The 12,504-nt window shown below is 38.4% G+C and overlaps 1 protein-coding gene across 1 annotated transcript in view; it reads right to left on the minus strand.

The window, feature by feature from the left end:
• Positions 1-6,512: 6,512 nt before the first annotated feature.
• The window catches only part of LOC115216443 (GATOR complex protein WDR24), a 36,355-nt gene continuing 30,363 nt past the window's right edge, over positions 6,513-12,504 (minus strand). The window contains exons 15-18 of the mRNA XM_029785782.2: positions 12,161-12,418; positions 10,881-10,983; positions 8,423-8,615; positions 6,513-6,945 (exon numbers count right to left, since the gene is read on the minus strand). Of these exons, the coding sequence (XP_029641642.1) occupies positions 6,810-6,945; positions 8,423-8,615; positions 10,881-10,983; positions 12,161-12,418 (690 nt within the window). The 3' untranslated portion in view covers positions 6,513-6,809. The remainder of the gene's footprint in view (positions 6,946-8,422; positions 8,616-10,880; positions 10,984-12,160; positions 12,419-12,504) is intronic.

Consider the following 12,504-nt stretch of genomic DNA (forward strand, 5'->3'; position numbering starts at 1 on the left):
GGTATATCGATGTCGTTACCAAGATGGGAGCTGACCTGGACTTGAATATCTAGCAGATTAACGATGCTTGTTTGAGGTGGGGGCTCCTGCTAAGGTTTTGCATCTGTGACGACGATGACTGAAGAACCTGGTCGTAGGGGCCTTAGCATCATCAGTTCTAAATGCGGGCTCTGGCTCCTCAGCCATTCAGTTTCACATCAGAAAACTGTAAACCTGTTTACGGATTCCTTCCCCAATTACTGACCGAGCTTTCGAGTTCAACTTTCGATCGAAGGTGGTTAACCTTGAGCAACTATAAAAAAACTTGAAGCAACTGTGTCCCACGAAGGTTTTTTAATACTTAGGATTTACTTGTCAATTCCTCGGTTATTGTATTTTCTCAGAGTTAGTCTTTCTTAAAGATTCTCGTCGTCTTTCCAATACATCAATATCAGACCCTCGAGAGAGTCCCGCAAACAGGCTGCTTTGCTCAAACGGTTTGGGGGGTCTAGGTTTGCGTAAGTGCTCGTCTCTGTCTCTTCCGTTTTCTTTCCTTCATCCACGCTTGCTCCCTTTCAGTAGGCAACATCCTCTCCTTCCTAACATGGCCTAGCTCCAACTGGGAGATGGACGAAGCTCTGCAATAAAGAGAGCTGGGTTTGTCAGATGAGGAGAGATGGAAACAGAGACTATGGGACAATCTGCGTTCAGGTGATACGTTCAACACTCTCTTGTATATTTTAATTTTTTAAGAAGAGAAAAAGAAAGCCTCTAAATGGTCATTTGATCTGCTAGAAATAGCCGCTAAGCTTGACTGTAATCACAAACCTTAGTAGCATTTAATATAAGGAAGAACACATTGGACTGTGTAGCCATATATTGACGAGATGATCAGGGTTGGAATACCTTCGATCACTGGCCTTCTCGATCAGAGTTATTATGAGGCTACACAATTTATTCTCTTGGGGTTAATTTCAAAAGACATGTCACCTGGGTATTAGGAAACTTACCACAGGGTCCTTAAACTACGCAACTTGGGCATGTTGATAAATATTTACATAAAAACACACATCATCATAGAAAGAAGATGCAGTAGTAAATAAAAATAGTCGAGGAGAAAAAACTGATAAAACTTCGCTGAATATGTGATCAAGTGTTCAAAAATCAATACAATTCGATGGTCGCTTGGTCGATGTGTAGGTAGTATAAGTACAGTTTAGTGTAAGTGCACCCGTTCCCCAACACCGGACAGAAATATTTGATTGGTTTTTGTTCTTTTGTATTATTTCTTTCTGTTTTTTAATTGATATAAGAAATAACATTCTCAGTTTCGGTTTACCGCCTTTACACAGATGTTTGAAGAGATTAATTTATTAAATAAATATGAATTTTAAAGAGAGTTACGAGAAAACAAAGTCGAAGCAATATTCCGAAACTTCTTCAAGAAGTTTTTTTTTTAAATTTTTACGAACATAATCGTAATCTACATCTTCGAAAACGTTCTCTGAAGAATATGTCTTTTAAAGAATGTTATGAGGAAACAAAGCCAGTGAGCATCAAAATAGTTCTGCCTGATATTACATAACGATTTTCCTTCACAGTACGGGTTCTGCAAATGCTATATTTAATAGTGAGTTACTGACTTTGACTTGTTTGTCTTTGCTTGTTATAGACATGTAGTGTATTAACACTTCACATACCCACAGCAGATGCTTTGTTTAATGTCATGTGTAGCATCGTATTTCAGAAGGTTAACCTTGTGTGTGGTTCCCTTCCTTCAAGGTTATGTATGAAGTTAGGAAAAAAACTTTGGTGAAATTCACATCGCGAAAAATTTAACATTATTTCCATGCGCATTGCCTCATTTCCTCCTAATCCAGGGTTTGTTTATTTCCAGAATAAAAATCTTATAGAATGTGAAAAAGTATTATTCGTAAACAACATTCCGGGAATGCCCTTGAGTAGGTGGGTTGGAGAGATTCCAGAATCGTTTATAGCACAAGAATATGCTTTGTTGCGCAACAAAACTTCAAGTAATCTTTATCTAAACTCAAGACACATATTCCATCCACACTTCAGTGGTTGTCAACAGATGAAACTGTTTCTTCTTTTATTAAAAGAAAAGAAAAAAGTAGAAAAAACCGTTAAGCTGTTTCCACTGCAGTCAAGTACCTACGTACCGGATCTTTAAATTTTACTGATGGTAATCTCTGTATAATTGTATCAAAATTAGGTACAAGGTCAACGTGTTTTTTTTTCGTTTTTTTTTTTAAGAGGAAGAAATTTACTCATTTACAATCTCCATATTCTTGAATGGTACTTTCTTTTATCAATCCTAAAGAATGTAAGACAAAAGTGACTACGGCATGATTTGAACTCAGAACATAAAGACACAGAAGAAAGGCAGCTAAGCATTTTGTCCGACGCGCTAAGAATTTTGCCAGCTCACCGTTTTGTTAGTAATTATTCCTTCAATTATAGGTACAAAACTTGATATATTTTTTTTTGGGGGGGGGGGGCAAATCAATTATATCAACTCCCAGTACTCATACTTATTTTATCGACCCCCAAAAGAATGAAATGCAATGGCGGCCTCGGCGGAATTTGAACTCAGGATGTGAAGACGAACGAAATGCCGCCGAACATTTTGTCCAGCAATGCCGCCTTGTTAGTAATAATGGTTTTAAATTTTAGCACAAGGCCAGCAGTTTCGCGGAAAGGATCAAGTCAGTTACATCGATCTATGTGCTCAATTGGTACTTACTTTTTACTCAGAACGTGTAGACGATCCAAATGCTACTAAGCATTTAACCCGGCTCGCTAACGACTCTTATTTCTTTATTGCCCACAAGGGGGACAGACAAACGGATTAAGTCGATTACATCGACCCCAGTGCGTAACTGGTACTTAATTTATCGACCCCGAAAGGATGAAAGGCAAAGTCGACCTCGGCGGAATTTGAACTCAGAACGTAGCGGCTGACGAAATACCTATTTCTTTACTACCCACAAGGGGCTAAACACAGAGGGGACAAACAAGGACAGACAAACGGACTAAGTTGATTATATCGACTCCAGTGCGTAACTGGTACTTAATTTAATCGACCATGAAAGGATTAAAGGAAAAGTCGACCTCGGCGGAATTTGAACTCAGAACGTAGCGGCTGACGAAATACCTATTTCTTTACTACCCACAAGGAGCTAAACACAGAGAGGCCAAACAAGGACAGACAAATGGATTAAGTCGATTATATCGACTCCAGTGCGTAACTGGTACTTGATTTAATCGAACCCTGGGCGGAATTTGAACTCAGAACGTAGCGGCTGACGAAATATCGCTAAGCATTTCGCCAGCATGCTTAACGACTCTGCCAGCTCGTTGCCTTCGCCTTGTTAGTAATAATAGCCAATGTAAATGTCGACTGGCTGGTTGGTTACAGAATATGGAAGAGAGAGAGAGACTTAATGTAAGGAGTGCAGAATGAGTCCACATTCAAGGCTTTGTGAGGAGAGGGAGCAAATGACAGGGTGGTCATGGGAGGAGAAATTTATTTTTGTTCAATTTCATTTGAACGTAAATGTTTCTCTTGAAAATTAGTATTCATTTCTTCCTTTCGTATATGCAACAGGAAATTTGATTGATATAACTTAAATTATAATTCTTGTATAGGAGTGACTGTGTGGTAAGTAGCTTGTTTACCAACCACACGGTTCCGGGTTCAGTCCCACTGCGTGCCGCCTTGGGCAAGTGTCTTCTACTATAGCCTCGGGCCGACCAATGCCTTGTGAGTGGATTTGGTAGACGGAAACTGAAATGTATATATATATATATGCATGTGTGTGTTTGTCCCCCTAGCATTGCTTGACAACCGATGCTGGTGTGTTTATGTCCCCGTTACTTAGCGGTTCGGCAAAAGAGACCAATAGAATAAGTACTGGGCTTACAAAAGAATAAGTCCCGGGGTCGAGTTGCTCGATTAAAGGCGGTGCTCCAGCATGGCTGCAGTCAAATGACTGAAACAAGTAAAAGAGTAAGAGAATGCATGCTATTTTTCCTGATATTTGCCGTAGTGAAGAAAGCCTACTTCTATAGTCGAGTGGCACTCCGTTGGTTAGAACAACAAGGGTTCCAACTGATCCGATCAACGGAAGAGCCTGCTCGTGAAATTAATGTGCAAGTGGCTGAGCACTCCACAGACACACGTAACTTTAACATAGTTCTCAGGGAGATTCAGCATGCCACAGAATGTGACGAGGATGGCCCTTTGAAATACATGTACAACTCATTTATGCCAGCTGAGTGAACTGGAGCAACGTGAAATGAAGAGTCTTGTTCAAGGACACAACACACTATCAATTATCACATTTGTGACCTTAGGGGCTATTATGTCCAAGTATGGAATGCGCTTGATGGTCGCCGCAAAGTTGAGACCTTTGTTTAATACTGCTTCTTCAGGGCTTTCTAGATGTCGGCAACTTGCTTTAACCCTTTAGTGTTCAGATTATTCTGTCAAATGTGATGTTTGTTTATTTAAAATGGTTTGAATTAATCCTGCATTATCTTGTAATTTAGAGATTTCGGTGATTTGATTTTTTAGCTTTAGAATGACATGGTAGGGCTGAGGTGAGAGGCTAGATCTGGTCAGTTTCAATATAAAACAGGTTAAATATTTTGGCCGGATATGGCCGGTTTGAATGCTAAAGGGTTAATTACTGCTTTCACGGGTGGATGATGGACTTCAGTCTTCATCCTCTCACCTTTCAGTTTCATAAGCGTCTTAATCTGGCGTGTCCTTCACCTTTTCATATTCTTTCATGTACGACTTTTCCAGATCTTGTTGGATTCTCTTTCTTTCATCATCTCAGGTTATTTTCCTGTGTAATCAAGATAACTTCTAATCTCGTTATTTAGTTGATGTTGTTTTTTCCAACAGTTGTAATGGATCCTCTCATGTCCTGCCCTTTCTGATACTCTTCAAGCTTAATATGAATCCACTGGTATCATTATATTCAAGCTGTGGAGGCGCAATGGCCCAGTGGTTAGGGCAGTGGACTCGCGGTTTCGATCCCCACACCGGGCGTTGTGAGTGTTTATTGAGCGAAAACACCTAAAAGCTCCACGAGGCTCCGGCAGGGGATGGTAGTGATCCCTGCTGTACTCTTTCACCACAACTTTCTCTCGCTCTTACTTCTTGTTTCTGTTGTACCTGTATTTCAAGGGGCTGGCCTTGTCACTCTCTGTGTCACGCTGAATATCCCCGAGAACTACGTTAAGGGTGCACGTGTCTGTGGAGTGCTCAGCTACTTACACGTTAATTTCATGAGCAGACTGTTCCATTGATTCAGATCAACCGTAACACTCATCGTCGTAACCGACGGAGTGCTTCCATATATTCAAGCCAGGTGCTATTAGCTTTGAGTCTCTGTATCTACAAAAGATATGTGGCCCATATGACATCAGGACAGTATTCAAGAGTAATACAACACTTGGCAAATATCTCCTTTGAGTAAAACCACCAATAGAATAAGAATCCAAGACTGCGTGTACTCCATCCCATGCAGCTGTGGTAGGTTATACAAAGGTGAAACATGCCACCCCTCAAAATAAGGGTAAACGAACATCGCAAAGCTGTGACACAAAGAGATATTGCTAAATCGGGTAAAGCTGATCATGTATGGAAAAATGGAGACCACCTCCCCCTCTGGGATGAAGTTAAAATAATAGACGGAACACCACTGGAAAATACAGTTCTATATTTAAGAGATGAGGAATTATGTACAATTGACAGATATTTGTCCTCATCTTGTTAGTTGTTAACACAACGTTTCGGCTGATGTACCCTCCAGCCTTCATCAGGTGTCTTGGAGAAATTTCGAACCTGGGTTCTCATACCTAAGGTATTTTTCAATGTTGTAATTATTATTATTATTATTACTCAGATCATTGCCTGGAATCAAACTCAGAATCTGGGGGTTAGTAGTCCGCACTCTTAGCCACTACGCCACAGGCATATGGCGTAGTGGCTAAGAGTGCGGACTACTAACCCCAAGATTCTGAGTTTGATTCCAGGCAATAATAATAATAATAATTACAACATTGAAAAATACCTTAGGAATGAGAACCCAGGTTCAAAATTTCCCCAAGACACCTGATGAAGGCTGGATCCATCAAATGTAAATAATGTACAGTTTGCTAATATATTTCATTCCTAGTTTCCTTGGATTGTATTGTTTTACTGATAGAATGGGAGTTGTCTAGTTTTACTGGGCAATGAGGAACAATCTGTTTCCTCCGTAATTGATCTTGGAATTGGTAAAAATCAACAAATGTTTAATGAAGGAGGAGGAGGAAGAGATAGACAAGCAGAAAACCAAAGGCAAAAAAAACAGAAACAAACGAAACATTTGCACTGTTAATTTAAGCTCAACAAGGGAATGTTTAAGAAAACAGATTTATTGTGTTTTTGAAATTTTATTTTAACATTTTAATTTGTTTTTATTAATTCTTTCTTTTTTTTCATTTTTCTTTCTTTTTACAAAAATAATTGATTTATCTTGATTGAAAAACATTCAGCCATCCAAAGACAAACTGGGTGAAATAAATACAGAAGAAATAAAGAATAAATTTTAGTTGAAACAATTTTAAAAGTTAATCTAAGAAAAGAAATTAACGTAAGACAGTAGTTTTGATATTGTTTCTGAATATTAAAACATATTCAAAACATTTAAGAACATTTTTGGCTTGCTTTTATCATTAATCTGTAAATTCTTGAAGAAATTGTGAGAGCAATAGTTTTGAAACTGGAATAATTCAACCTCAATTTTTAAAGTTCAAGAATATTCACAATAATGTCCACAGCCTCGGGGACATTGTTTATTCTTTTGAAACCACTCCATGATGTGTTGGAGGTGGCCACCATGGGAGCAGCCCTGGCACCAAACATAAAGTCGTTTGACAGGTTGATAGCTAAAAAAAAAGAGAAAGAAATATCATGAATGATGAAATATTTATTCTGTTTATTACTCATCTTATGCAAGTTTAGTAAATAAAATGAATTACTTGTACATTTTCATCAGAAAAATTCAGAAATGGGTTACCAGTATTAACTTTTGAGGAAGGCAGAAGGAGGAGAGCCACCAGCATCACCACTGCTGCCATCACTATCAACATTATTGTTGTCACTTAAGTTTGATGGTTGAATAGGATACAACAGATCCAAGAACCGTATTATGCCACAGTGTTTGCTTTGGAATGGTTTCTGCACTTGAATGCCTTTCTTAATTCGGATCTTTTCACTTTAACGCCAAGAGAAAAACATGTTTTATGTGACACATTCTACCAGTATACGGGGTTTAAAAGTGTTTAGTTACAAAAAATTATTTTTTAAATCTGCCGGTCAAAGTGAAAAGATCCCTTAATTCTAACCCCTTTACAGAGCATATCAGGTACAGCTTTCAAGACTAAGATTCCCTTCAACTGAGTGGGGGCTACAATAGAAAGGGAGAAGGAGGTGGCTTTGTACAAGGAGAAGAGGGCTTAGAGTATGAAAGAAGTGGGGCCAGAAAAAAATAGGATTCTTGTTTTAGAGAAGCTATACGGCTACTTACATCAGAATAGGAATTGTAATATTCATACTTATCTAACGAAGTTTACACGAAACAAAATAGCTCTCACTGGAAATTTAAACTAATCACAGACATGGTCACTCACCACAAAACCAATAAAGAGCAATACTTTTAGTAGTAAGTTAGCAGTTGTTGCTTGTTCCTTCTCGAGCCATGCCTGGCTCATAAGGGCCGGTCTCCCGGTTTCCTTGGCGTATAGGTTCCCCACCTGGACGGGACGCCGGTCCATCGCAGGTGAGCTGCAAGATGCAGGAGGAAAGAGTGAGAGAAAGTTGTGGCAAAAGAATCAGCAAAAGTTCACCATTGCCTTCTGCCGGAGTTGTGTGGAGCTTAGGTGTTTCGCTCATAAACACACACACATTGCCCAGTCTGAGAATCGAACCCTTAATCCCTCGACCGCGAGTCCGCTGCTCTAACCACTAGGCCATGTGCGTCCACTAAGTTAGCAGTAGTAACAATCAAGCACTAAACTTATAAAATAGTTTGCAGCATGCCCTGACATTTGGAATTCAAATTCTGTTGTCAAGCAATGTTGGAGGGACAAACAGACACACAAACACACTTATATACATATACATATATACAACAGGCTTCTTTCAGTTTCCGTCAACCAAATCCACTCACAGGGCTTTGGTCGGCCTGAAGCTATAGTAGAAGACACTCGCCCAAGGTGCCACGCAGTGGGACTGAACCCGGAACAATGCGGTTCGTAAGCAAGCTACTTACCACAGACACTCCTACACCTATCTTGAAAAAAAAAACAAACAAAAAAACGGAAAGCGATGGACATGGGAATTAACAAAGCATAAAATACTCACCACACACCACACACACCAACAATTGTTCGACATTTGCTACAAAACCAACTGCAGTTGGTCAGTGTTTTGTTACATCTGTGACACATGGTGAGGATATTTGAAGACTGTTGGTTTAACATGGAAACTTCAGGGATTTTACTAAGTTTAATCACATCAGCAATAACTGACCATTGTTTGAATTGTCCTAATAATTCTGAAAAACAAAGCAAAATTTCATTCAAGATATATAAAGAATTAATATATTTAGATTGTGTTTTATCTTTAAGTGGACGTTAAACGACGACGATGATGATGATGATGGTTAACAATGAACTATAAGGTTGAAAGGAATAAACTTTTACTTTTTTAAACGTAGCAAACGTGCAAATCTGACAGATATGAATAAATGACTTTTTATTGACCCTTTGAAGTAATGATCCCTATAGTTGGTGTCTTCGAGAGAAGCTGTTTCCTCACACTCAAATCTTTGTATTGTTTTAAGATTGTTCTTAATTCAAGTACATGCACTGCACATATATTTGAACTCTGTTTTAAATGTAAACATTTAATTTATATAGAATTTATAGACTTTAAAGTATACCACAAAGAAATTCTTTTAAAATGATTTAATGATTGGATAGAGGCCACTGCCCTTTGCAGTACTCAAAAGAATCAGGGCCGACAACTGTGCTTCTAAGGTTCAAAATTTGTGGTGGTATAGAAATATCAAAGAGCTGGAGGGTGAAACACAAGGATAGTAGAGAGTTCTATAAAGTTGAAATGATCAACTGCATACGATATTTGGTGTTGATTTTTTTGAAATGAGCAAACAGCAACAACAGAAATTATATATATAAATAAAAGGGGCCAAATTGAAAACATTTTTGCAATGAGGGGGACATTGAACTTCAAGATAAATTTAAACACATGTAGTAGTTTAATAAGTAAGCTTTATTTATTGAACATCAAAACATGAATGTTGATAGCAGCATAAAATATTGCTTTTATAAACCTTTTTCGAGATAAAAAAAACATTAATAGTTTAAAAAGATGTGTAACTTATTTTGGTACTTCTCAAAATAGGCCAAGTCCATATTGAGAAGTGGTTGATCATAGAAAAGGCATCCAACCACAGAAACCATGACAAAAATGGGATGTATGATGAAGGTAAGCTTTACAAGCTGCATTGTGGGTTACCTGTTTAGAAGGGCAGTGACTCCAATTAAGAACTGGTACAGGTAGTTGTCAGATCACTGCATCCTTCAAAACTTCCATGCTTCCTGAGATTCGCCAACACTACACTTGATTTTCTCCCCTCCATACACACAAGCAAGCAGGTATCTGACTCATACACTGTTCACTTCCCAGACATTTGTACATTACTGCATATGTTTTATACACACTTTTGACAAGTTGTGGTGCACCTGAACACTGTATACAATAATTTCATTATTATTCATTATTATTATTATTATTATAGAAAGGACACTTTGATCTTTCTCCTGACAACCTGTCTGGTATTAACGGCACAAAATGCCATCAGTTCATGTGATAGAGTGGTTGGCAACAGGAAAAGCATCTAACCATGGAAACCAAGACAAAAACGTAATGTGTGAAGAAGACATAGATGCTGCACACGAGATTGCAAGCCACAGCTTGTGGGGGAAATAATTCTGAGTAAAAAAATAACAGAGGGTAAGGAATTTCTTTGGTTATGTTGTAGACAACCTCTTTAGAGCCAGTGACAACATAAAATGCACCCAGCCCATATTGTAAGACATACACAGCAATCGAATTGGTTAATATTTATTACTGGTGTGTGCGTGTACCAAGATAATGGGAGAATGACAAGTGATGAAAGGATACGAGATTCACCTAACTTATACTTGCATAGAAATACAAATAAAAGGAACTAGCACTATGACCCGGCGTTGCCAGGTCATAGTGCTAGTGCATGCATATATAGCTGCATGCGTGCGCACATACATACGAGTACTCTCCAAATCTCCGACCAATGACATAAAACTAGCTGGCATTCAATTGGCGTATCAAGTTTCGGGCATTTTGATTGGGTTTTGGATAGAAAATTCACAAAAAAGTCACTTCTATTGATTTTTTAATGGCTTTGCGGGGTGACTGGGGAAATGGAAAGATGTGCACGACCACCCTTGGACGGTTTTGAATGACCATAGAAAGTGTGAGCCCTCTAACTGAAAATTTGTGGGTTTGTATAAAGGATACACACACACACAGACAGACATTTTGCCATTTATATATATATATATAGGGATAATGGTAATGATGATAGTGAATGTGATAGATAGTGATGATAGTGATAGATAATCAACTGATTAAAATAGAGCTAATCAGAGTTAATCACAAACAAATAATATTTTCATTGACAATGTATTTATGCTGAACAGAAAAAAACTTTTTAAAGTAACCCATGCAAAACAACATTAAAAGAAACTTTACATACCAATATAGGCTAGGAACCAACTTGTCCGCACTTCCAGATCAATTTCTGACTGGATGCGATCCCCCAGGACAATCAACATAGAAACGGTTGACTGAATGTCTTCCTTGAATAAGAGATATTATAGCAATGTTTTATACAACTGTTAACTTTAAGAAACAAATTTCTATATTTTCTGTCCTAGAATGAATAAAAATGTTTTAACAAAGCCTTGCATTTACACATCACTTCTTATTACAACTCAACAACTTTGTAACAACTTAAATATAGAGTTTGGAAATTGTTTGTCAACCAAGTAGCATTACAGCTGTAGTAAAGTTTGAACATACAATCAGCATTTTAGCACCTTAACCCTTTAGCGTTCATATTAATTTGTCAAAAATAATCCTTATTTATTCCCATTTAAAAAAATTTATCTGATATTATTTTGTAGTTTAAAGATAGGAAAGATGTAACTGCTTATTTTTAGAATGACATTGCAGGGTAGGTGTGAGATGCATGTTCTGGCCAGTTTGAGCATAAAATGTGTAGAATATTTGGGCCGGATATAGCTGGTTTAAACACTAAAGGGTTAAATCATTACACTTGATGAGGTGGCATACAAGAAACAACAGTCATGTAAGAGAGCTAAAGAAGACCTTGATGTTTGATAAAATCATTCTAAAAATTTATTCTCAATTCATTTTGGGACTGAGAGTGCATATTACCAATCAAAAGAACCTCTATTTGTAGCCTAAGCTAGGGGTGTAACCAGCCCACTTATGAGTACCTTCCCTTCATTGGACACTGCTTGCGAAGACCTGTTGAGGCAAGTGAAATCGGAATCGAAATCAAATTCGATGACTGGCATCTGTGCTAGTGGAATGGTAAGAGCACCATCTGAGCGTGATCGTTGCCAGAGCAGCTGACTGGTGTTCGTGCTGGTGGCATGTAAAAAGCACCAGTTGAGCAGGATCCTCACCAGCGTCGCCTTACTGGCACTTGTGCCAGTGTGTAGGTGACACGTAAAAAAAACACGATTTTTTTGTTTGTGTGTCTGTGTTTGTCCCACCAACATCGCTTGACAACCGATGCTGGTGTATTTACGTCCCTGTAACTTAGCAGTTCAGCAAAAGAGAACGATAGAATAAGTACTAGGCTTACAAAGAATAAGTCCTGGGGACGATTTGCTCAACTAAAGGTGGTGCTCCAGCATGGCCGCAGTCAAATGACTGAAACAAGTAAAAGAGAGTAAAAGAAAGTAACTGTATATAAGCTATAAAGTATTATGGTTACTGACTTACTTCAGCATAAGCAACAAGCATATCCTTAACCAGGGAGCTACAGTCCCACTGTGGTATAATGGGGAGTTTCACGTTGATGTAGAGATCGTTCACTGCGGCGCCATTACTGATTGTCTCTTTATGGTTATAACTTGTGGCTTGAAATGAATTGCCATCACTGTCGTTTGCGGGTGAATAGTGGGGTGGAGGCACTGGTGGCGCGTTGCTAAACTCAAGCTCATGACGAGGTTGGAAGGCTTCTGCTGGAAGAGACCAATCCTGTTGGAAAAAGAAAAAAAAAATACTGGATGTAAGGAAGATGAACTTTAAAATGTCTAACTAATGTCTTAACCCTTATGTTACCA

Source organism: Octopus sinensis, linkage group LG10 (assembly GCF_006345805.1).
Source record: "Octopus sinensis linkage group LG10, ASM634580v1, whole genome shotgun sequence".
Classification (NCBI taxonomy): domain Eukaryota; kingdom Metazoa; phylum Mollusca; class Cephalopoda; order Octopoda; family Octopodidae; genus Octopus; species Octopus sinensis.